Source organism: Salvia miltiorrhiza, chromosome 7 (assembly GCF_028751815.1).
Source record: "Salvia miltiorrhiza cultivar Shanhuang (shh) chromosome 7, IMPLAD_Smil_shh, whole genome shotgun sequence".
Classification (NCBI taxonomy): Eukaryota; Viridiplantae; Streptophyta; class Magnoliopsida; order Lamiales; family Lamiaceae; genus Salvia; species Salvia miltiorrhiza.
In genome coordinates, this window is record NC_080393.1 from 8665398 (window position 1) to 8689742 (window position 24345).

Here is a 24345-nt window from a genome sequence, read left to right on the forward strand (position 1 = left end):
ATGTTAAAATACATTATTAAATCTTTAATAATAATAATAATAATAATACATAATTTATAGATAAATTGTGAAATTAGTAATGCATAAATAAAGAATTTAGATAAAGAACCATAGAGGATATGATGTTAAAATACATCAGAAATCTTTAATTATGTATTAAATTTATAATAATCTCAATCGAGTGAAGAATTCATATAAATCACCTTATTTCATATTGATTCTTTTTTTTATAAGATTTCACTAAATAAAACTTAATTATACAAGAAGAAGCTCTTGCTCTCCAAATTAAAAATCTATATTTAATTGACAGAATGATTGAGACTAATACAATTTGAATTGCTCCATGCGAGATGATTTTTGGAACACAATTAAATGATGATACTCACAAGTTAAATTTGTTCTTTCAAACTCCAAACGAGATGATTATTGGAACCCATTTATAATATTTGAAGCTAATAATACATAAAAGTTTGTCAAGATTTTTCAAGTTTCATACAAAATGATGTTTACAAGTTAGTTATGATATTAGAAGTTCCAAATCATACAATCTCACAAGTCAAGTTTGATTTTTAAACCTCCAGATAATGATGTTAAAAAAATTGACGCATAAAAGTTCATTTTTTGTATTTTAAGGTCTAGACGGGATGATGCTCAAAAGTCTGGTGTTCAAACTTTAGATGTCGTCTTCCGAGCTTTAGATGATTATATGATCCTACAGGGTGGTTCACACGAGATGATGCTCAGATGAAATAAAATCTTTAATATTAACATTTTTTCAAAATATTATTAAATAAAAATTTATATAAAAAGAATATTTATTATTCTAACAAAAGGTTAACATTTAATTGAGGAATATGATTCAGATTAATATAATTTCAACTATATTACCTTAAATTAAATAAATTTAAATATAATTTATATATAAATAATTATTTATACAAAAATAATACTTTCCCGTCCCCCAAAATTATATATGGAAGTTTGTAGTAATCATAGTGGAGAAAAGGGTCCCACAATGAAGGTATTGTTAAATAAATTAGAATAAATAGTGTAAGTTAAAAGGGTAAAATTATAAGAATTATATGTGGGGTAATATCTAAAAATAGGGTATGTATAATTTTGGAGGTCGTACTAAAAAAGAAAGATAGTATGCATAATTTTGGAGGATGAAGAGAGTATCATATAATTTAAATAATAATTTAAAGTAATTTTCCATCGAATTTTGACGAATTATGGACTAGTGAATATTGAATAGAAAGAAAGAGAAAGAAGATAAATGAATGATGAATATAATTCTTCACAACATGTGCTCATATGTGCCTTCTTTTATCGAATTCCATTGGGGTCTGGAACCTTATTTTTTTCACTATAGTGGTTTTATGATTTGTTTTGGGGCGAATATATGGCATCTATTTTTTATTTTTTATTTTGAATTGAAAACTATAAATCATATTCAAGAAATATCATTAAATACAATATCTCTAAGCTATCTAGAAAAATCTGTTGTCCAACACCTCGACTGAAGGATATTTCTAAGAAATCTGGCTACACTATGAACAGCTGTATTAGCAGTTCTATACAAACATGTTGATAACCTCTGTGACGTCTTATGAAGAAATAGGTGTTCCTCCTCCGGGTTAGCCATCACTTGTGCAGCAGCAAGGGAATCGGTGAAAATCTCCTCCGGAAGCAGTTGATGCTCCACACAAGCCATAATACCATGAACAATAGCCATTACTTCACCCAACATAGCATTTGTAGCAGGAGACGTCCTCTTGGAGATAGCAAGCATAAGTTTTCCTTCACCATTCTGAATTCGTTCTCAGCTTGGCAAAACAGGACATCCACATCAACCCTATAACATCCTCTCCTCGGTCGCTGCCAAGTTTCACCCCAAGCACGTCCGGTGGTAGGAAAGTAGGACATGCCGCCTGAAACTCCTCCCAATAAATTATGCAAAATTTGGCACTTAAACACCCAGATTTGCCATAGCATCATACTCCAGAGCTCATATTCATCACTCTCAAATTCATTTTTGCCAAACCCTCAGTCTTGCTGAGAGCTCTTCAGAAACGTGATTCCTTCTAGCTGTGTCTGATCATTGGGAAGTAAATAAGGCAGTGTTCAGTTGAGTCCCACCTATCCTTGTAATGACCACATACATATGCCATCAATCGGAACATGATGTGTCTTCAAATTTAATATTAGAGAAACACTTTAGCCTTAGGTGGAATGGAAAGGTCCATACCATTTGACTCCAAAGCACTTCTTTGCGGGTCAGCGTCGAAATATCCAATCTCAAGTAAATAAGTCGTTTTGACGAAGAATAGGCCACGGGGGTCCAGATTTCATCGCAATCGCCATGCTCGTCAATAGGGGTTCGTCATACCGCCTCTGCCTCTTGCGGCCACAACAGTTGTTCAACTACAGCCTATTTATTGAATCATATTATTTGAAATTTATGCTCTCACCGTCATTCATGATCCCACCTTAATTAATATGAGATTTTTATTCTTACTCTCTCCTTGATATATGATCTTGTGTGGGTTAATAAGAGAATTTTATTATATTTTCTTATACAATCTTACTTTTATTTCTTTTAATAATATACAAATAATTTTATTTTATTGTTTTGTAAATTATAATCCTCTCTCAACTTGAAAACTCAAACTCAAATATAAAAAATTTTCATATATATTTTTGGGAAAATGAACAGATCCACCCACCCTTCAAGTAGTAGCCCTTATAGCGTATAACCCCCTTACTAACTGTGTGTGCAACTAAATTCCCGAACTCAACAAACGGCTCAATTAAGCCCCTCTGACCAAATGGCGTTTTGCTACCGTTAGTCAACCATTTTTTTTTACTTTTAATTAATTCGTCATAGTTTTTAATTATTTTTTCTTTAATATTTAATTTTATTATGTTTTAATATAATGTTAATTTAAGATAATTAACTGCAATTACCGTATGTATCTAATCAATTAAAATCTAAAGAAATAACAAAATGAATCTTGCTAGCTGCAAACTGCAACCCGTATATAATATATATATAATCTAAAGAAAAATTAATAATGTATTAAAATGTAAAGAAATAACAAAATGAAATTAAGAAGAAGCATGGCCTGACCCTAATACGTGTAAACTAAGAGCAGTTGCATATATATAGTTCAATAAGGATAAGGGCATTGAAGGCCGACGAAGATATGATGCAGCAAATACTTTGTCATTATTCTATAGGCTTCTTGTGTTAAATTCTCCCCATCCCAACTAATGTGTTTGTTGGGCTCTGCACAAGCAGAAACGCCGTCTGCTCCGCACATTCTTGTCAAGTCGAGGTTGTAGCTGCCGCCTCCACTCCCACAGCAAACCATGAGGTCCATTCGACCAACAGCGTAGGTCTCTAATCTTTCATAAGCTGTGAAATAATCCCCATAGATGACCATGGCATCAGGGCTTTCTTCTTGGTTGAATTTGTCGATGGCTCGTTGCAGTAGAGCATTATGGTAGATTGCAAGGTCATCGCTCACTTCAAACATGTCGTTGTTGCCTGGGAAAGCCGTGCGATAAATGGGAAGTCGGAAGATAGTGTATAGTCCGGGCACCACCACCTTTCTTGCCCCTAAACTAATCACCCTCTGTCAAAATTAAACAAATAGTGCTTAGTATTTAATAAATATTAATTGGTCTCTTAATATATATATATACACACGCATGTATATATGTATGATTAGCCAAATTAAATCACTTACACCAACAGCAGCCATGATCGCATCCACAACTTTTGGTACCAATGTGACTTCTATTTCGTGAATGGTCTTTCCTTGGAATAAAGCGTAGTGATAATCGCTTCCACCAAAAGGTCCCAACATAAAAAGTGAGTTTTCGAGTTTCCCGCTAGAATCTGATAAAATTCAACAAATTAAATTTTGCTCATGTATGCATATAATATCTAGTAACTAGTTCATTCAAAAATACTCCTAAGGATTAATTAATTGGTTTTGGATGTTTACCTTTTTGGATGGAACAAAAATAAGCAGACAAGGAATCCAACTGCACCGACAGAGAAGTGTTGGTCACCGGAGAGGAGATGTTGAGAGCAGCCAATGCATCCCACGGCAACGCCGTTGCGCCCACCACGGCGAAGTTGACGCCGTGACTGAAATCAGCGTCATACTTTTTGAAGGGTGGGAGTAAAGGAAGACCAGCATCCATTGCTGCACATGCATAATACGTACATAATTCATTATAAATACATGCAATGCAACAAATTAAAATTAAGGCATTATCGAGAATTAATGAAAAAGATGATAGGTACCAAAATAGTCGATCATAAGGTTTCCGTTGGAGGCGCGGCCGGTAGGACCCATCGGGAAATCACCACCGTAAGGCAGGCGGGCGAGAGGGGTGGCCGCTCCCACCGGCATCTCACGGATTAAATTGCCCACATCGGAAATTGAATCTCCAAACTGATAAATTTCGTTAATTTTGCACATTTTAAAGAGGCCGACGTTGCAATTTTCAAATGTCGTCAAAAGTGTGCTCTCCACCGGGTTTATATAAATCATCAAAATTGCAGAGCTTGGGGAGCTCAGTGGCAACGGCGTAAGACGGCGGCTGAGCGTAGGATGGTGGCGGAGCGTATGAAGCGTGAGAAAGGAACAGAAAGTTAAGTATAACAAGTGCGATGATCGATTTGATGGGAGTTGAAGAGGAAGCCATCGTTTCAATTAATATTAGAAGAAGATAGGATTAATGAATTGTGACTTGTGAGAAGCATTGGATTGGTATATATTTATAGTTACAGAATGTATAAAACAGAATGCAATTAGGAGTAGGACTAGGTTTAAGATTAGGATTTGCATATCCCGCCACCTAATTCCATCGGGAAACGATTAAGATACATCATAAATAATTACGCGTGTAGGTTTCTTTAGATATAGAGTGTTTCACGCTTTCCACAATTAACTAACTGTATTTAGTAAAACAAGAGTAATAAATTAATTTTGGGCAAATATTTGATAAGCCGCCTATTTCGTGTAAAGAAAAGAAAATTACTCTCTTAATATTGTAGTAATGTTGATATGAATAATAAATTTTTTAAATACTTATTTATGTAAGACTCGGGTTAAAACAATCTGATTTTTAATTTGACCCATCCTCACCCTGAGAATAAAGAAAAAGTATTAAATATTGTCTCATCGTTAGTAATTAATTAAAAAAAAAAAAACTAGCAAGGTATCCAAATAAGGATATATTTAAGATATCGACAAACATATTACATAGATATGCCGTGAAATAAAAAGAAAAAACAAAATTGGAGGTGCCAAGGTATCAGAGTTTGAATTATTAATATTAAAGGAAGGCAAGTCTAGTTCCTATTCCCTAGAGATGTACCTTCAGTTAACTTTGCGGCAATTGAGACGAACCTCACCCTCGGGTGCACTAGGAACTTGGAGATGGGAAAGCTTGAACATAGCAAGCCCAAAGTCCCTGCGGAAGCGTAGAAGGTCTGAAGCATATGTTTCCACCCAAGTCTTGGTGTTTGGACTAGATGTCAGCTGCTGGTCCACAAACAGTAATCCTCTTCCTTGCAAAAGACTACGGTAGTATACTTCACCGAAACCTTTTCCTGCTCCTTCGTAGTCCATCCTCATCGCTCCATCCTCTAACGATGAGCCATTTTCCGATGATGACGGAGAAGGTGACATAGATGGTGCTGATGCAGAATTATTGCTGCATTGTGATCTCAAAACCTCCACAAATTCAGCATTCATGGAAGGGTCCGGTTCATTAGTTTTATTGAAGTTAAATAGCCGGTTACGGATGAAATTGCAGTGAACCATTCCAGTGCTGTGGGCGCCTATGTTACAAGAAGAGCAAATGAAAAATTACAACGAATAACTCTTCTATTAACTCAGGGAAAACTCAAAGAATCACAGAACATATGCATTTATGACCTGTTACTGCTAACAACTAATGTAGGAAATGCATCATCCCACCTATGCTGTAGTGTAACTAGGAGCTCAGAGAATCATAGAAAATATCATCAAGGGAAGACATGGATATAAGAATACAGCATTAGTTTAGTTTAAAAGGCTAATTCACATATATAGAAATAATATAATTAAACAGGGAATTCTTTGCATATATTATAGGTTTAAGGGGTAAAGAAAATTGAAAAACAGAAATTCTGTGAATAACTTTCGGTCTTAGATGTATTTCCCCAATTCCAACAGTTAACATTCACGTTCATTTCCGCTACGGCAGAAGAATACAAAGCAACAACCTACTGACAAGCATAACGATTCTACACGACAACATCATCCATCAGGTCAGATTTCTAAGCAATGTGTACTCTAAATAATAAATTGAGTAAGAAATAAGCTCATAGTGTTATAAGATAATGACATCCCTAATCTCGAGATGAAACTCATTTCCTTGCAGATCAAGAGATTACCTAGCAGAGCAACTGTTTCTCTAGCATCGAATCCTTTTGCTGCAAATGAATGGAGTGCATCCAAGAGGCTTGAGTTAGGACTAGGAAGATCAGTAGCTGCATTTAGTGGAAAAGCCGTTCTTCTGTCGCTTCGACCGGTTAAAACAGGATAGAACTGGCCTCCAGCCTGAAACACCAAATATCATCATAATTCATTCACAGAAAAGTTTTGAACACTCTACATATAATATATTTATATATACATAGACACAGAGAGATACCAGGAGGACACCCTCTCTTGCTGATAAAACTACAATATCAGCGCAAGAAACTACTCCAGGGCACTCCTGCTCGAGTCTCGACTTGATAATGTCAATCTGTTCAAATCCTTTTATAGATTGATTGGGAGCAGCCTCTTTCTCACTCTTCATTTCACCATCAGAATCCAATAGAATCGAAGCGTCACATCCCTATATAGGTTAATATTTCACGATACTCAGTCAAAAAATTCCTCTGAAATATTCATAAACAAACAGCAATTTCAAGGTAAAACCGCCAACTCCGCGACAACTAGACTTCGAGAAACAAAGTCGCAGCGTCGACCAACATAAACATTCCAATCTCAAACTATAAAAAATTTAGAGAACTATAAACAACACGAAAAACGAAAATCACCATGACGAAGCAGTCATGGAAAGCAAGCCTCAACAGAGCAGGACCAACATTCTTCATCTGGTGCAATTCTCTGACCGTTGATCGTATTATCTTCTCAGCTGATGGACACGATTCGCTGTAGTAGTCATATCTAAGCCGCTCCTGAGCTCCAGCATCAGAGTGAGACTCATCTTCTCCGAGATTACGCCGATCTTCGAGAACCGAACGCGAATCAGTTGCAGCTTTCTGATTCTTCAACGAGATCAGAACGCACAACAAAAAAACCAAAATGCTCAGTTTCTTCGTGAGATCCATGAAGAAAATCTCCTCTCTCAGTGTGAGTTGTGCGTGTGAGAGAGTGTGTGTGTTTTGAGTTGCAGAAGCTGGTGGAAAAGGCTGTGAAAGAAGGTAGTTTTATAGTGCGCCAGAGGGACTGAATGAGCGCGGGAGAGGATTGCGGAATGACGAGAGTGCCCCTCTAGCTGGACGTTACGAGTGTTGTATGGTAATGGGTAGAATAGGAAATTTAGAATCCGACTACCAAAGTTTGTTATGTGCAGTGTGCGCACATTTTATAAGGGAAATTATCTGCTTTAGGCCATGAACCCTTATGTATGTTTCTTTTTTTAAAACATTTTTTGGAAATTAATATATTGAATTCTTGCACTTTTTTTTCCAATCATACTTGAGATGTAAAAAAGTTTCTTCTAGCCATGTTTTCCATTTATACTTTGTAGACAGGATTCAAATTAAATGAATGATGGATAATAACTATTTGCAACATTCACATTTTGCCTTCTTCTATCGAATTTCTTTGGGATTTATGTTTTAGTTTTTCACTCTACTGAATATACAACACGAGCTAGTGTTATAACCAAATACTATTTATTAGATTCGATAGAGAAAAATATATAATTAGCTAGCCTCATTAAGCAAGGTATTTTAAAATATTAGAGCATCTCCAATGAGAGGTGTTTAAGGGGATGCTTAAATACAAGTCCCCATATTAGCACCTTGTCTCTTCAGTGATTGTGAATATATTGATAAGATAAATGGACACACAGTAAATTATGAATGAATCTTTCAAGATGAGGGAAAGCGTTTGATTTCACTAGCAACATTTGACTTTACTTTTTAGTTTTCTTTTTTTAGCAAGAAATTGCACAAAACAAGAATCCGTTAAAACGCATAGCTTGATTTTAGTTTGGCCAAATATTTATGTATAAATTTGTTTTCGAGAGTAATTAGTTTGGGCTGCCGGAATGAACCGTTGGAATTATAAATTATTTTAAACAGTGGTGATACATGATAGAGTATGCCTGAATTGGTAGGGTGTGGGCATTTGCATTGGATAAGATGATATGTATAAAATGAAATGAGAGAGAGCTGAGTGCTGAATCACACGTACACGCGTCACATAGTTAGAGACGTGGCATCCATTCGTATCCCTACAAACTCTATATATATCCCTCTTACAACTCCCACTCTCCAATCACTTAATTCAACTCTTCTGCATTCCAACAACCAACATTTCACTCACTACTTCAAAACTCAAATTTCCATTCATTATCCAAAAATGTCGGCTCGCGAGCAAGGCTACAGAGCTGGTGAAGCCAAGGGTCACGCTCAGGCAACTCTCTCTCTCTCTCCTATTTTTATACGTACTCTCCATTATATTCAATTAATGAAAAAAATACAATTAGTTTTTAGTAAGTTTGAGGAAAAATAGAGGCTCGAAGTTGATCCACAATACAAACACTAATGACGATAGTATCTCTCTTTTACTTGTTTTGGCAATGTGATCTATAAATATAGTGTGATTGCAATCTGCAGGAGAAAACCGGGCGCGCGGTGGAGACGGTGAAGGACAAAGCTCAGGGGGCGAGGGACAAGGCCTCGGAGGCAGCGGAAGCAACGAGGGAGCGCGGCCGCGAGACCAAGGAGCAGACGGGGAGCTACGGGCAGGCCGCCAAGGACAAGGCCGCCGGCGCGGCGGAGGCCACCAAGGACAAGGCCGCCGGCGCGGCGCAGGCCACCAAGGACAAGGCCGCCGGCGCGGCGCAGGCCACCAAGGAGAAGGCGTCAGAGATGGCGGAAGCGGGAAGGGAGACGGCGGCGGCAGGGAGGGAGAAGAGCGGCGGGTTCCTGCAGAAGACTGGGGAGCAGGTGAAGGGGATGGCGCAGGGCGCGGCGGAGGCGGTGAAGCACACTTTTGGGATGGCGGAGGAGGATGAAGAGGATGCGCTTAATAAGAAAAGGGATAATTATTAGGGTGTGGAATTTGTGCTGTGGTTTTGTTGTTTTTTGTTTATGGGGTATTCTTCTTGCCTTTTTTCGTAAGAAGCCCACTCCCAACTCTCTCCCCCTCTCATCTTAACGGCAGTTGGGAGCTTTGTTTTATGTGTATTTCAAATAAAACTTATAGTATATCTTTCTCCTACTCCATGTTTCTTACTTCCATTGAGTATATCAAATGGCATGTCACTTGAAGAAATACGCGTGACTTTTGTTGGTAGAAAAAAGATCTTAAAATAGAAGGTATGTTTTTATACAACCAATCTCATCTTCGTCAATTATTAGTTATTACGATATATGCATACCTCTATTTCATTTTTTTTTTTTAGTTGGGGGAGTTGGGGAGGGGGAGCACTGGGGTTTGAACTCGAAACCTCACTGTTCACACACAGGAGGTCGCACCTCTAATTCATTTAAAAACCTTTTAAACTCCTATGTCACACAGGAGGTCGCACCTCTAATTCATTTAAAAACCTTTTAAACTGCTATGTCCGAAGATTTGGATATCAGGATGTCTTACTTAGATGGACCTTAGAGCATCTGCATCGCTTACACGATAGCGGCTTACTCGTGTAAGGCTGCTATCGTGTAAGCCGATGCAGTCGGCGCCTACACGTGGGCTACACGTTCTAACGTGTAGCCCATTTGTCCATTTATAAAAAGCGCGTGTGAAACACGCGCCATTAGCATAACAAATATCATGTAAGTTATCATGTAACCTTAATGCAGTATTTTTACATCATGTGGTCTCCCTCATAAAGTAAGCTATCATGTAAACTATCATGTAACACCAATATAGATGCTCTTAGACTATGTTTATTTACAACCCTCTCTGTAGGTTATGCGAATATGATTAAAAAAATTAAAAATTAAAAATAACCCTCGGAATAGGTAATTAAAATAAATAAATAACTTGAGAATATGATTAAAAAATAAATAAATAAATAAATAATAATAATAATGATAATAATAATAATAATAATAATAATAATAATAATAATAATAATAATAATAATAATAATAATAATAATAATAATAATAATAATAATAACTCGACCAACCTTTCACTTAATCTTTTCAATCAAATAAGAAAATGCCATTTGGTATTTTATAATGAAAAGATATGATACTCCAATTCACGATAAAGGTAGTGTAATCGTGAATGCAGTGTAATGAGAGGACACAGGTTTGAAGAAAAATCTTAGGAGATGTATATAAAATGAAGAAAAATTATTATATGAATTTTATGTGAATGAGATGATAAAGTGTAAGAGCATCTATAGCCGGGCGTTTGAAGCACCGGGTCGATGCAGTGATTGGGGCACACCGCGCTCTGGAGACTCGCGGTGGTGCGTCCCCAATGGTAAGCGAAGCCTCGGGTCGATAGGGGGGAGAGGGTGATTGCGTGCGGGAGACGCGCGAAAATATAAAAAATAAAAAAAAATGAAAAATTCGTGCGCTGCCGTGGAGAAAACGAAAATTCGTCTGAAACCTTCTTTTGGTTTTGGTTCGGGGCGGTGGGGGTGGTGGGGGTGGGGTTTGGGTTGGGGGCCTTGGGGCGGGCTGGGGGTATTGGTGGGGTTTGGGTATTGTTTTAATTTTTTATATTTTTTTTAATCTTAAGTTTTGATTTGTTTTAAAATTCTAAATTTTTATTATAGTTTTAATTTTAATTATGTAACCTTTTGTAATTATTTATGTTATGTAATTTTTATTGTAATGTTTGAATTTTATTTTTAATGAAAATTTGAAATTTTAAAATAGAAGTATAGAATTTGGGATTTTGTGGAAATGAGGATTTATACACCAACTTAAGGACCAATGCATTGGAGAGTGGGGTGCTTAGGTGAGGACCACCATTTAAACACCAATTTAAGCACCTTGGGCTGTGGATGCTCTAAGAATCTATATTCAAAAATGGAAAAATCATATTTATTATGGACGGATCATCAAAATTAAAAAAAGGACCATATTTACATGCATGAATTGAATAATAAATAATAGGAAAAAAAATATTTAAACTGAAGGGGCAATTAATAAAGTATAAAAATGATAAATTTTTTAATTAAGTTATAAGTTGCATCCATAAAAAAAAGAGAAATAATCTTTTTAATAAAAAAATTAGATTTGTAAGAGTTCATTCACTACAAAAAAACACGTGAACAATGGCAGAATTTTACGACGGGAGAGTTCCCATCGAGAAGAATGGCGGCGTTCTCGACGGATTTTTGACGGAATTTAAGTCCCGTCGTATTGGAGTTCATTACTTATTCGACATAATCTTGATGTTATGCACATTGAAAAAAATGTGTTTGACAATATCTTTAATACTATAATGAATGTTAAGGGCAAAACAAAAGACACAACCAAGTCTCGTGAAGAGTTGAATATGTTTTGTCGTAGGCCCGAATTGGGAACGATTGATGCCTTGGGGCGGTATCCAAAGGCTTCTTACATGCTTGATAATGATGATATGATAATCTTTTTGAAGTGGATAAAAGACCTCAAATTTTCTGATGGCTATGCATCGAATATGGCTAGGTGTGTTAACTTGAGCACTCTTCAAATGTTTGGGATGAAAGCCATGATTGTCATGTTATGATGCAACGGATCTTGCCTGTTGCATTTAAGGAACTTCTTCCAAACAATGTGTGGAAGGTAATAACTGATCTTTATCTTTTCTTTAAAGAATTGACATCTCCGGCAAATGCAGCAAAACATTCCAGTAATTCTATGTAAACTGGAACAAATTTTTCCACCAAGTTTTTTCGACTCCATGGAACACCTTTCAATACATTTGGCAAATGAAGCAATGATAGCAGAGCCCGTTCAATATAGATGGATGTATCTATTTGAAAGGTATCTGAGAAAGTTGAAAAAAACTGTGAAAAATAAAGCCAAGGTAGATGGATCAATTACAAATGCCTACCTTGTTGAAGAAGCCATTGCATTTTGTTCTTATTACTTCGAAGAACATGTAAGAACAAAGCAACGAAACGTTCCTCGTAACTTTGCTGGTAGTTCATCATCAGGTGGTATGGAAGAACACCCTGATACGTTGTTTGTTTTCAAGTATGCCGGGAGAGGGTTTGGAAAAAAGTCAAACAGATTTTTAAGCAAGGATGAGTATGATGTTGCACATTTGTATGTCTTAAACAATTGTTCAGAGATAACAAAAATTTACACACGGTACATAACTTCTTCATTATATACCTCATTACTATAATCATAACAATTATGAATTTCTAACTTCTTAATTATATAGATTGTTTGTTGATGAAATCAATGCAAGTACCCAAACATTTCACCGAATCAACTTCAAATCAAGCTCAACAAGGAGTTTCCCGATTGGTTCAAGTTATATGTAAGCATATGAATACCTTTAAGTTTCTCACCAAGTTATGATATTAACTCTACATTTCATTATGTTAGGTTGCAGATCCAAATAATCGAGTGGAGAACTCTGACTTGAAGAGTTTGTCTTTAAAACCATTTCAAAGAGTCACTACTTTCTAAAGATTTTATGTGAATGGTTTTAAATTTCACACGATCGAATACGGATCAAAGAAATCAACCTACAATAGTGGATTGTGTGTAAAAGATTTGGAGTTGGACGGAGTTCAGTTAGATTATTATGGATGTTTAGTTGAAGTAGTGGTGCTTGAGTATTCTGGTGTACCAACTAAAATGACCACACTTTTCAAATGTGAGTGGTTTTACCCCAGACCATCAGGGACGTTGGTTGATCGTGACTTCAAATTGATTTCAGTTAACCAGCGTTGTCGATATGACAACTATGAACCATTCATCCTAGCAACTCAAGCTTCTCAAGTATTTTACTGCATATATCCAAGTAAAAATCAAAGTAGGAGAGATTGGTTGGCAACTTGTAAGGTGAAGGCAAGATCACTTGTAGAAGTACCAACTATTCAAAATATTCCTATGGATCCTACTCATTTTCAAGAAGAGCTTGTTGATAGAACCCCTCACACGACAACTGATGATGATATAATGTCAATTCATCCAGATGGTGCTTTGGTATATCTAGTAGATGAGGATGCTGAAGAAGATGTTGACAACAATGAATATATCTTAGAAACATCTGACTCTACAAATAATGATTCAGATGATTGCGAATAAAACACGTGCTTGTGTTTATTTTGGGCATGATGTTTTTTCTACCTTTGATCTTTGATCTTTGAAATTCAGGTAAATAATGATTCAGATGATTGCTTAGATCTTTGAAATGACTATCATCCTTGTTTTTTCTACCTTATGCAATGATATGATATTATGATATCAAAATTCTAAAAATCATTCATGTTGTTATATAATCGGCATATATCTTATTTATACAACTCTTATTTTGTAATATAGATGAGCACCCAGCCACTTGGTAGCACCTCTACTTCTAGTGATGTGGTCCAGCAGCAGCAGCCTACATCGTCACATATCTCTTGGTCAGGCGAGAATATCACTGTTATTCCTAATGGGAAGATTTTATGCACTTTAACTAATGGGTATTTAATTTATAATGTTTTAATATAATTTATAATGTTTTAAAATACTTATAAAACCTCTAATTTGTCATTTACGACCCAGCAATAAAATTCGGCGTCATACATCACGTACATTTCAATCATACATAGAGATCACTGGCACCTCATGGAAGGCGCTTACTGAAGACACGATTGAAGTTTACTTCAATCGGTTTGTAGTAAGTGATATTGTTTAATTATTTTCCTAACACTATTATAATATTAATATTATATAAGAAATTGATATCATCTAAAATATACAGAATGCATTTGAGTTGGACCCTTCTATGTATTCAAGAAGTTATCCGCACTGCATGGATCAGGATGGCTAGAGTTGCTTACAAGGTCTTTTTGAGCGCGACAAAGAAGCTCGTCTTAATTGAAAAGAAGACGCCACTATATCTGAGGGAAAATGTTGAAACGGCTTGGAAAGCCTATTGAGATCTACCTGAAGTGAAGCGCATATCCGAGCAGGCGAGCAAGAATCGACGCTCTGAACCTGGTGGTCCCGGTACAGGAATCGTCATACATCATGGCGGCTCACGTAGTGCCATTGACCACGCCGAGCATATGGTGAGTTAAATAATTTATTTCATTGTAATAAATTAAATCATATATATATATATATATATATATATATAGAGAGAGAGAGAAGCTAAATATTCGAGAGAAGCAGAGAAGCTGAATAAGTCAATAATTTTACTGAATACGCCAACAATTTTACTTAACGGAATAAATGTGTGTGTTATTAACTGAATATCTGTTCATGCGGTCTTTTGATTTATTCAGTAAAATTATTGACTTATTCAGGTTCTCTACTTCTCTCGAATATTTAGCTTCTCTATTGATCCTTTCCCGATATATATATATATATATATATATATATATATTATTAACATCTTATGTTTTTATTATAGGCTCGGGAAAAGAATATCCCAGTTGACTGTGCTGCGTATGATACATTTCTATGCATACACCGGAAGGAAGGGTTATACTGGCCCACGTTTCGAGGCACACGCGGTAAGTGTATTACTAATGTGTATGATTTCTTTAATTTGTGTTAAAGTTTCATTATTCCATTTTTACTTGAATATTTAGTTAAAAAGCTAATTTTATATTCTTGGTAGATTTATAATGATGAGTAGTTAACATTTGAAAATTTTCTTTTCTTGTCATTTTTCTTTTCTTATTGGAAAAGCCATTTCATATTTCTTGTCATTTTTTGTATGAAATTTGTATTGAATTAGTTTTAATTCAATTCAACTAATTGTAGGTGAAGATTCAAAGTCGCATTCAAGATATTCAAGCCACTGAGGATAGGGTTCCAACACCAAAAGAGGTACACAACATCTTTAAGGAGGTGGTGAAGAAGGACCCGAAAGGCCGTGCGCTCGAGATGGGAATGATGACACAAATGGTGTCTAGTGGATCTACTACTCAGTCCACTAGCACGTCTCAGACTGCCCCTGATGTTTCTGTTGAGGAGGTCGAGACGGTAAGAGCTGAAGTGAATGCTAGGTTGCTAGAGGGAACAACCTCAAGGCACGTATGATGGAGCAAGATGGCACCATTAATGATCTCAAGAGTATGTTGGCGGAGTTTATGGCAAATATGAAGAGGGGTCATAATCCTTGATACTATTTATGAAGTTTGAATTTATGTTGTGTTGAGTTTGGATTTATGTAGTAACTATGGAGTTAGGATTTTTGATACTTGATATTTAGCTTAATTTAGGTATGTTGAATTTGGATGTTTATTAAGTATGTTTAAATTTGGATATTTATTATAAGTATATTTGAATTTGAATATTTTATATTGATTTTTACAGGATATTCAATATTAAAAGAAATATATATATATATACATACAGAATAATTGTTGACGGATTGCCGACGGAAAGTAAAACTTGTCAAATTCTCGACGGATTATCGACGGAATTCTCCCATCGTTAATTCTCGACGGGAGTTTCCGTAGACAATCCACCATAAATCAGTGAGATACAACATAATTTTCCCACGCTTTAACGACGGCCGTAAATATTTTCTCAACGGAATTTCCCGTCATTAGTTAATTTCCCCACGATTAAATTAGTGACTCCCGATTTGTGTCAACAATCTATAGAGAAATAGAATAACGACGGCATTTTCAATTTTGCCGACGGTATTTTCCGTCGAGAAATGCGATTTTTTTTTTTTGTAGTGATATATGATATCAGTACTTCATTTTCCATATTAATCTTACTTCTGTCAATTTACAAAACTTCCATTGGTGTAAACTAAATCTCTTCAAATTTATGTCAAAACTATATCGTTGATGAAATCATTTAATCATATCATTGGACGTATCAAAAGACCTAATATGAAATATCAACATAACAAAGACGAGATTTTGCAAATAAATTAATATAAAAAATTTCCAGTAATAACTAAACTCCTATTACAACTGGGTGGGTTAAATTAAAAATCAGATTGCTGTTAGAATTTTAACCTGACTCATACATAAATAAGTATTTATAAAATTTCAAATCAACATTATTAAATATTAAGGGAGTAATTTTCTTTTCTTTACACGAAATAGGCGGCTTATCAAATACTAGCATTAATATATATATATATATATATATATATATATATATATAGGGTGTGGTTCTAGAGATAACTACATTATTTGTGAGAACGGGAGAACCATCAAATCTAATGCATCCACTGTAAAAATTAATGCATTCGCTGTTAAAATTAATGCACTAAAAAAATTTAAAAAAAAATGCTCCTTTCAGGATTCGAACCCAGGATCTGGGTTCATCCAACAAGATGATGCATCCACCGTAGATCTTGATGATCGAATGGCTGAAAATGGTTCTCCGGTCTTCTTTTATTTATGGTTCTTTCTTGAACCTCTCCCTATATATATATATATATATATATATATATATATATATATATAATCAAATACTAGTATTTGCCAAATATTAATTTATTACTCCTATTTTACTAAATACAGTTAGTTAATTGTGCAAAGCGTGAAACACTATATCTGAAGAAACCTACACGCGTAATTATTTATAATGTAAAATCTATAAAAATGTATCTTAATTAATCGTTTCCCAATGGAATTAGGTGGCGGGATATGCAATTCCTAATCCTAATTGCCTTCTGTTTTACACATTCTGTAACTATAAATATATACCAATCCAATGCTTCTCAGTTCTCACAAGTCACAATTCATTAATCCTATCTTCTTCTAATATTAATTGAAACGATGGCTTCCTCTTCAACTCCCATCAAATCGATCATCGCACTTGTTATACTTAACTTTCTGTTCCTTTCTCACGCTTCATACGCTCCGCCACCATCCTACGCTCAGCCGCCGTCTTACGCCGCCGCCGCTGAGCTCCCCAAGCTCTGCAATTTTGATGATTTATATAAACCCGGTGGAGAGCACATTTTTGACGATATTGAAAATTGCAACGTCGGCCTCTTTAAAATGTGCAAAATTAACGAAATTTATCAGTTTGGAGATTCAATTTCCGATGTGGGCAATTTAATCCGTGAGATGCCGGCGGTGGGAGCGGCCACCCCTCTCGCCCGCCTGCCTTACGGTGGTGATTTCCCGATGGGTCCTACCGGCCGCGCCTCCAACGGAAACCTTATGATCGACTATTTTGGTACCTATCATCTTTTTCATTAATTCTCGATAATGCCTTAATTTTAATTTGTTGCATTGCATGTATTTATAATGAATTATGTACGTATTATGCATGTGCAGCAATGGATGCTGGTCTTCCTTTACTCCCACCCTTCAAAAAGTATGACGCTGATTTCAGTCACGGCGTCAACTTCGCCGTGGTGGGCTCAACGGCGTTGCCGTGGGATGCATTGGCTGCTCTCAACATCTCCTCTCCGGTGACCAACACTTCTCAGTCGGTGCAGTTGGATTCGTTGTCTGCTTATTTCTATTCCATCCACAAAGGTAAACATCCAAAACCAATTAATTAATCCTTAATTATGAGTATTTTTGAATGAACTAGTTACTAGATATTATATATATGCATACATGAGCAAAATTTAATTTGTTGAATTTTATCAGATTCTAGCGGGAAACTCGAAAACTCACTTTTTATGTTGGGATCTTTTGGTGGAAGCGATTATCACTACGCTTTATTCCAAGAAAAGACCATTCACGAAATAGAAACCACATTGGTACCAAAAGTTGTGGATGCGATCATGGCTGCTGTTGGTGTAAGTGATTTAATCTAGCTAATCATACATATATACGTGTGTGTGTGTGTATACATATATATATTAAGAGACCAATTAATATTTATTAAATACTAACTAAGTAGTATTTGTTTAATTTTGACAGAGGTTGATTAGTTTAGGGGCAAGAAAGGTGGTGGTGCCCGGGCTGTACACTATCTTCCGACTTCCCATTTATCGCACGGCTTTCCCAGGCAACAACGACATGTTTGAAGTGAGCGATGACCTTGCAATCTACCATAATGCTCTACTGCAACGAGCCATCGACAAATTCAACCAAGAAGAAAGCCCTGATGCCATGGTCATCTATGGGGATTGTTTCACAGCTTATGAAAGATTAGAGACCTACGCTGTTGGTCGAATGAACCTCATGGTTTGCTGTGGGAGCGGAGGCGGCAGCTACAACCTCGACTTGACAAGAATGTGTGGAGCAGACGGCGTTTCTGCTTGTGCAGAGCCCAACAAACACATTAGTTGGGACGGGGAGAATTTAACACAAGAAGCCTATAGAATAATGACAAAGTATTTGCTGCATCATATCTTCGTCGGCTTTCAATGCCCTTATCCTTATTGAACTATATATATGCAGCTGCTCTTAGTTTGCACGTATTAGGGTCAGCTCATGCTTCTTCTTAATTTCATTTTGTTATTTCTTTACATTTTAATACATTATTAATTTTTCTTTACATTATATATATATATATATATATATTATACGGTCTGCAGTTTGCAGCTAGCAAGATTCATTTTGTTATTTCTTTCGATTTTAATTGATTAGATACATACGGTAATTGCAGTTAATTATATTAAAACATAATAAAATTAAATATTAAAGAAAAAATAATTAAAAACTATGACGAATTAATTAAAAGTGAAACTTAGTGAAATATATACAATAAGTTGTGGGAGAGAGAACCCCATCAGCTTAAACTGTATTTTTAGATGCTTGTGTAATAATGTTTTTTCTCAAAAAAGAAGATAAACAAGATGTTTGTCCAATATAATGTGATGGAGAAAGTCTTGAGTCGAATATTGCCGGTATAACGTACGCTTTAATTTCCCGATCTTGAGAGATTTAATATCACATTTTATTTGGGTGGTTTTATCTAACCGATGTCCACAATTGCCTCTATTAATTAATTATAAATGTTGTGTTTTTTTGGGGGGGGGGGGGGGGGTCAATTTTTGAGTTTTTTTTTTAATATAAATATATCAACAAAGACGAGGTTTTGCAAATAAATCAATATCAAAATTTTCCAGTAATAATTAAACTCCTATTATAAGTATAAAAAAGAAGCAAATGATTCCAAATAAGGAACTGTCATTCATTTGGGTCAAAAATATTCCAAAAGCAACCGTTTGAAAAAAAAATCAATTAATTCATAAGTTGACAACAACACATTGAACTCCTTGGAACAAATATACACTCGTCTACATTAATATCTGCGCAGTTTTCTCTTTCATCCGGTCAAAAATGCTGCAACTTTCTGCTACAGCCACAGAAGATTTAGGAGCTTGCAGGCCTCAACCAAAATTTATAAATATCAAACTTGAAATTCCTTTTTTAGTAGTCAGCTTTGTCAACAACAAGCTAATACTACTCCAGCAATCAAAACAATCTCAGATAACGCTCGTCTTTCTATCAAGGCTAGACTCCCTGTGAAAAGAGAGAGAAAACATGAAATCGAGTATGATTTAATCCCAAAGAAGAAGACAATATGACCAATAGGAGTCTCTGGGAATTCTATGCCGAAGAAAATTAGACACAGCTGAACCTGTCTGCAACAGATCAAGCCTAGATGTCATAGGATGTTAGTTACAACTACTTAACAATCAAGGTTTTGCATTGATTAATAGATTCCAAACTAAGTCTTGCACGGTTGCACCCCATCATTTAAACAACTTTCCAGGGCATGGAAAAGTTTAGTAACACTACCAGATTTCTAGTGATTTTTCAGTCTTTATGGTATTTTCTAAATGATCGATAACCCTTGTCCTATGTTTCTTACTTTCCAGTATGAGGAGCTGAACAGAATAAAGTAAACCCCATTGCAGTTAATGAAGTGCAAGCAACATATTGAACTGAACAGATAGAGACCACACAGGGGAAAACCAAGTATTATATATTGAATGATGACACTTGTAAACAAACTTCCAAATTTCTTACCGAAGAGTGCATTTGAGATAATTATAATGGGTACTATCTGGTGTTGCTTGTAGAACACAAATATCGAAGCATGTACTCATTAGAAGAACATGTATCTGCCAAATCTTGATGTAACCTAGTAACTGCCTTTTGCAAGGATTTCAGGGCAGGAAGCAGATTTCTGGAATTCTGCTGAATAGAACTTCCATGGGCTTTGCAAAGTTCCTGTCAAATAAAAGACCATCCAAAATTCAAACAAAATCAGATCAGCAAGGCTAAACGGAGATGCAAATAATATAGGGATCGTCTGCAAGAATTGTTTCAGCTTTGTATAACCTGGCACCACCGGAGGATGAACTCCAAATGTGGAGACTGCTCCAGAAGATCCCCAAGTGCTTGCACTAATCTCAGCAAATATCTGAAGGGGACTGCTGAAGCAACAGCTGGTATATCTACAGGACTAACAGCGACAATACACTTCTTTATTAAGGTATCTTCATTCAGACGTAGACTGAGTATCAGAGCTCTTTTTGGTTCATCCTCTTTTAGAGCTGCATCAACTGCCTATTTAGAAGGTAAATTAACAATAGATCAGACAAACTGAGAGTTACACTTGCACATCAATAAAGACATAATTCGTTGAATGAATTATGGAGTTATTTGTTTACAATTCGTGCAAAATATATGTGAGTGGACAATGGCCAAAACATCTAAAGGAACTTTTTCACCAAATATTAGTAATGCTCACCTCTGGTGTAACATCAATGTCCAGATCAGTGGGATCAAATATAAAGGACTCGTCCATGGAATATATCAATACCCCTTCTGTAGTTGCAGCAGCCCAGCTTCGGCCAGTCGGAGCAATTCTCAAGCACTTTGTACGAATAATAGGCCTACCATGGTTGGGCATTGATCCGGGAAGATCATATGCCAGTCTTTTTTGTGATTGCTTATCCACTCCTTCCTCTGTGTCACTGTCATCATCATCTATCAATTCCAATGGTCCAGTTTCAGTCATATTCTTTGAGTTTAAGAAATCAAGAACCCCATCCAATGATAGATTATGAGTTATCTGGAATCTTCGCAACAGTACCTGATAAGTATTACAGAAGATTTTCAGTACATCATGCAGATTAATATGGTATATAGAAAGGGAAAATCATTAAGAAGTATATAACTTCTTCCCACCACAAAAATTTCCACCCACCAAGCACACATGTATACAAGAGTTTTGTATTATAACATGAAATGACAACACAACAGTATAGACGCATAAAACTTAGTCTTCTTGTGCGGGCAGGCATTATATGCATACATAAAGTAATAAAACAAACACCTCAAACAAGAATCATCGACAAATAAGAAATAGAATCAGACTAACAGAGAGAACAAATTTAGGTTGGGACAAACCTGATCAGCAACATCGTACATACAAATGTATTTGCTACTTCCCCCAGCTAATATGTAGCTACCATCAGCAGAATAACTCAAAGTTGTGAAGCACTTTCCAGCAGAGGAGTTCGCAGCTGATCTCCGATCAGTCATGAGTCGCCCACCAGCAATGTCTCTGCGGCCTTCAATTGTGAACATTTCTAAGCCTTCTAGTGGATCCCAAAAATGAATTTGCCCATCTAGTGTGCTACAAGCCAGCTGTTTCCCATCCGGTCTGTAAGCAAGTGTAAGAACATCGTGTGTGTGATCAAATTTTTCAACACCACCTTTGCCTGCAAATATGTCCCACAAGCGCACAGTTTTGTCCCAAGAAGAGGAAGCCAGGATGGCCTTCAGAATGAGAAGGAACAGGAACATTGTTAGATTAAGTAGCCTAGCAAAAATTACAAGCTTGCAGGAGTGTAATACAAGAAGATGACATTGTTATCAAAAAACACAGGGTTGTTGAACAATTATCTCAACAAAATATATAACACACTGAGGTCTTAGAGATGTATATGTAATGTAACCCAGAGAAACTTACACTATTGGGAGAAAACATTAATCCATGAACAGGACCCTCATGACCACTGAGAACATCCAATAGCCGGCCCGTTTTCATTGACCAAACAAATACCTATGGGCATTCGTACAAGTATTTTCTCATCAGTAAATCGTAGAGAAATCACAGAAAGTTAATCTATCTATAGCAAATATCTACACCTCGAATGAATCAAGAGTTCCAGCACAAATCACTTCGCCGCTCTGATCTGCTGCCAGGGAAACAAATTGCTTAGGCGTAGGGGTAACGAAGGTTCTAAAGTTTCGATAACGGAACAAATCCCAAGCTCGAACAGTCCCATCCAGGGAGGCACTAAGAAGACAATGGTTACTAGCCATGAAATGCAGTGCAGTGACAGCATTTGTATGCTCAGAGAATGTCACGAAGCAGAAGCCTGAAGAGGCAGTCCAAACCTGTAAAAGCAGTAACCTTCCAATCTTTAGCAAATGACCTTTGAAAGAAATTTGAACCTTAAAGGGCATATAATTGCACAACTATCACTATTACGTTGCATATTTGGCCATCCACTTAGGCCGGAAAAATAACAGTTACTAATTCATTACTAACTTGAATGGATGTATTATCATTGATCACCACTAACAAGGACACCAAACACCACATGGAATACTTAATAATAGCTGGGAAAGCGCTTACCTTGATCTTGTTATCATCTGCTCCTGTAGCCAACAGCTGTGAATCTGGTGAATACGCAATGCAATTCACATCAAAATAATGCCCCTGCTGCTTCAATATATAACTCTCCGATTTCCACTCCCACACAAGCAACTGCCCTAGCTTTGCACAACCAAATGTCAACCAATTCCCCAGATCATTAAACACAGCTGTAGTGATTTTCTCTCGTGAAATTGATAGCAAGTGAAGGCAAACAAAATCAGGCATCTGATACAATGCAAATACCCCATTAGAGAATCCCACCACCACCATATCAAGCCCTCTGTGATAATCGCATGCTGTTAACTTTGCCTGTGCTTGCATAAAAAAGTCCTTTTTCAACAGGCTCCACTTCTTTTTGTGTAATAAAAGCCCATCATCTTCATCAGGCTCGTCATCATTAGCACCAGAATCCTTCCTTTTCTTCAAATTAACACCATCACTCTCTTCCCCATTCTGCCTCTGTTCCGGCGTCCCTGGGGAATCTGGCTCTGAAGAATCTTCCTCCATGTGATTAGGTTCAGGATCATTGCTACTACATCCCCACGTAAAAATTGCACCATCACGCGATAAAGTATAAACATTTGTAACATCATTCGTCTTCTTATCAACCCCAAAGAAAGTTCCCACAATGGTGTCTCTATGACCCAGAAATAAGAACGGCTTAGTATAGCTATTTTTCTTCTTCTTACCTTTGCTCAAATAAAAAAGCCTCCCAGTCAAATCCTTAGACCCGACAACTAAGTAATCCGAGCTAGGGCTCCAATCCAGCGACGTAATCCGATCATTACAATCAGAAAACGTCTTAATCAACTCGAACGGGAAGAATTCCTTTCTAAATCCCGGAGAGCGCCATACCTGCAGAAGCTTACCGGCGGCGACGGCGATTAAACGACCGTCGGGACTGAATTTCACGTCGGCGACGGGATGCTTAAAGGAGAGACGATGCAGAACGGCGCGGCGAGGGAGGTTTATGAACAAACAGCGGTTGTTCTCGTCGACGGTGAGGAGGAACACGCCGTCTGGTGAGGCGGCGATGCGGCGGAGATTGGTGGAGGCCTGGCAGGGAAGGGTTATGGTCTCGGACTTGATAAGGTCGGTGACGGAGACGCGGTTGCCGACAGGCGAGACTAACAGAGTGTTGTTGACGACGGCGGCGTTCCCGCCGCGATACGGCGCGCCTAATAAATTCTGGAACCTGTAATTCATGACGAAAGTGTGTTTAGGGTTTTGGCGGTGAAGGGGTTGGTTTATGGATACTTAAACCCTAAAACCCCGTGCTGAAGAAGCCCGGAAACCCGAGTTGAAGTCTTAAAAGAAAGTTGTCAAAACGAAAATACTCTAGATTTTTA

The 24345-nt window shown here is 36.7% G+C and overlaps 5 protein-coding genes across 6 annotated transcripts; 2 read left to right on the plus strand and 3 right to left on the minus strand.

Annotated features, from left to right (window-relative positions):
* Positions 1-3086: 3086 nt before the first annotated feature.
* Positions 3087-4722, minus strand: LOC130992332 (acetylajmalan esterase-like). The gene is made up of 4 exons (XM_057916925.1): positions 4319-4722; positions 4014-4217; positions 3753-3904; positions 3087-3638 (listed from the first exon to the last, which is right to left on the minus strand). Exons 1-4 carry the CDS (start codon positions 4566-4568, stop codon positions 3171-3173), a joined length of 1074 nt encoding a protein of 357 aa, XP_057772908.1. The 5' UTR covers positions 4569-4722; the 3' UTR covers positions 3087-3170.
* A 575-nt stretch (positions 4723-5297) lies between these two features.
* Positions 5298-7454, minus strand: LOC130992334 (putative Peroxidase 48). The gene is made up of 4 exons (XM_057916929.1): positions 7115-7454; positions 6721-6909; positions 6461-6626; positions 5298-5863 (listed from the first exon to the last, which is right to left on the minus strand). The coding sequence occupies exons 1-4, from the start codon at positions 7406-7408 to the stop codon at positions 5400-5402; spliced, it is 1113 nt and encodes a 370-aa protein (XP_057772912.1). The 5' UTR covers positions 7409-7454; the 3' UTR covers positions 5298-5399.
* A 1143-nt stretch (positions 7455-8597) lies between these two features.
* Positions 8598-9533, plus strand: LOC130992333 (late embryogenesis abundant protein Dc3). 2 transcript variants are annotated; one of them, XM_057916927.1, is made up of 3 exons: positions 8605-8723; positions 8927-9091; positions 9125-9533. In XM_057916927.1, the coding sequence occupies exons 1-3, from the start codon at positions 8670-8672 to the stop codon at positions 9362-9364; spliced, it is 459 nt and encodes a 152-aa protein (XP_057772910.1). In that variant the 5' UTR covers positions 8605-8669; the 3' UTR covers positions 9365-9533. The 2 variants fall into 2 exon arrangements, with proteins under 2 accessions (XP_057772909.1, XP_057772910.1); XM_057916926.1 differs by having other exon boundaries at positions 8598-8723; positions 8927-9533.
* A 7627-nt stretch (positions 9534-17160) lies between these two features.
* On the plus strand, positions 17161-18823 carry LOC130992335 (acetylajmalan esterase-like). The gene is made up of 4 exons (XM_057916930.1): positions 17161-17590; positions 17692-17895; positions 18013-18164; positions 18289-18823. Exons 1-4 carry the CDS (start codon positions 17185-17187, stop codon positions 18754-18756), a joined length of 1230 nt encoding a protein of 409 aa, XP_057772913.1. The 5' UTR covers positions 17161-17184; the 3' UTR covers positions 18757-18823.
* A 660-nt stretch (positions 18824-19483) lies between these two features.
* On the minus strand, positions 19484-24331 carry LOC130992336 (periodic tryptophan protein 2). The gene is made up of 8 exons (XM_057916931.1): positions 22976-24331; positions 22483-22734; positions 22304-22396; positions 21739-22110; positions 21077-21421; positions 20665-20892; positions 20350-20553; positions 19484-19839 (listed from the first exon to the last, which is right to left on the minus strand). Exons 1-7 carry the CDS (start codon positions 24200-24202, stop codon positions 20383-20385), a joined length of 2688 nt encoding a protein of 895 aa, XP_057772914.1. The 5' UTR covers positions 24203-24331; the 3' UTR covers positions 19484-19839; positions 20350-20382.
* Between the last annotated feature and the right edge of the window lie 14 nt (positions 24332-24345).

Coding starts and splice junctions, on each gene's coding strand:
- LOC130992335 (XM_057916930.1), top strand. CDS start 17,185: ATGGCTTCCTCTTCAACTCCCATCAAATCGATCATCGCACTTGTTATA. Junction 17,591..17,691: donor CCTTATGATCGACTATTTTG/GTACCTATCATC, acceptor ATGCATGTGCAG/CAATGGATGCTGGTCTTCCT. Junction 17,896..18,012: donor TTTCTATTCCATCCACAAAG/GTAAACATCCAA, acceptor GAATTTTATCAG/ATTCTAGCGGGAAACTCGAA.
- LOC130992336 (XM_057916931.1), bottom strand. CDS start 24,202: ATGAATTACAGGTTCCAGAATTTATTAGGCGCGCCGTATCGCGGCGGG. Junction 22,397..22,482: donor GAACTCTTGATTCATTCGAG/GTGTAGATATTT, acceptor GAATGCCCATAG/GTATTTGTTTGGTCAATGAA. Junction 20,893..21,076: donor ACATTGATGTTACACCAGAG/GTGAGCATTACT, acceptor CCTTCTAAATAG/GCAGTTGATGCAGCTCTAAA.
- LOC130992333 (XM_057916926.1), top strand. CDS start 8,670: ATGTCGGCTCGCGAGCAAGGCTACAGAGCTGGTGAAGCCAAGGGTCAC. Junction 8,724..8,926: donor AAGCCAAGGGTCACGCTCAG/GCAACTCTCTCT, acceptor TGCAATCTGCAG/GAGAAAACCGGGCGCGCGGT.
- LOC130992334 (XM_057916929.1), bottom strand. CDS start 7,408: ATGGATCTCACGAAGAAACTGAGCATTTTGGTTTTTTTGTTGTGCGTT. Junction 6,910..7,114: donor TCCATGACTGCTTCGTCATG/GTGATTTTCGTT, acceptor TAACCTATATAG/GGATGTGACGCTTCGATTCT. Junction 5,864..6,460: donor AGAAACAGTTGCTCTGCTAG/GTAATCTCTTGA, acceptor CTTGTAACATAG/GCGCCCACAGCACTGGAATG.
- LOC130992332 (XM_057916925.1), bottom strand. CDS start 4,568: ATGATTTATATAAACCCGGTGGAGAGCACACTTTTGACGACATTTGAA. Junction 3,905..4,013: donor TTTTTGTTCCATCCAAAAAG/GTAAACATCCAA, acceptor GAATTTTATCAG/ATTCTAGCGGGAAACTCGAA. Junction 3,639..3,752: donor CGATCATGGCTGCTGTTGGT/GTAAGTGATTTA, acceptor TAATTTTGACAG/AGGGTGATTAGTTTAGGGGC.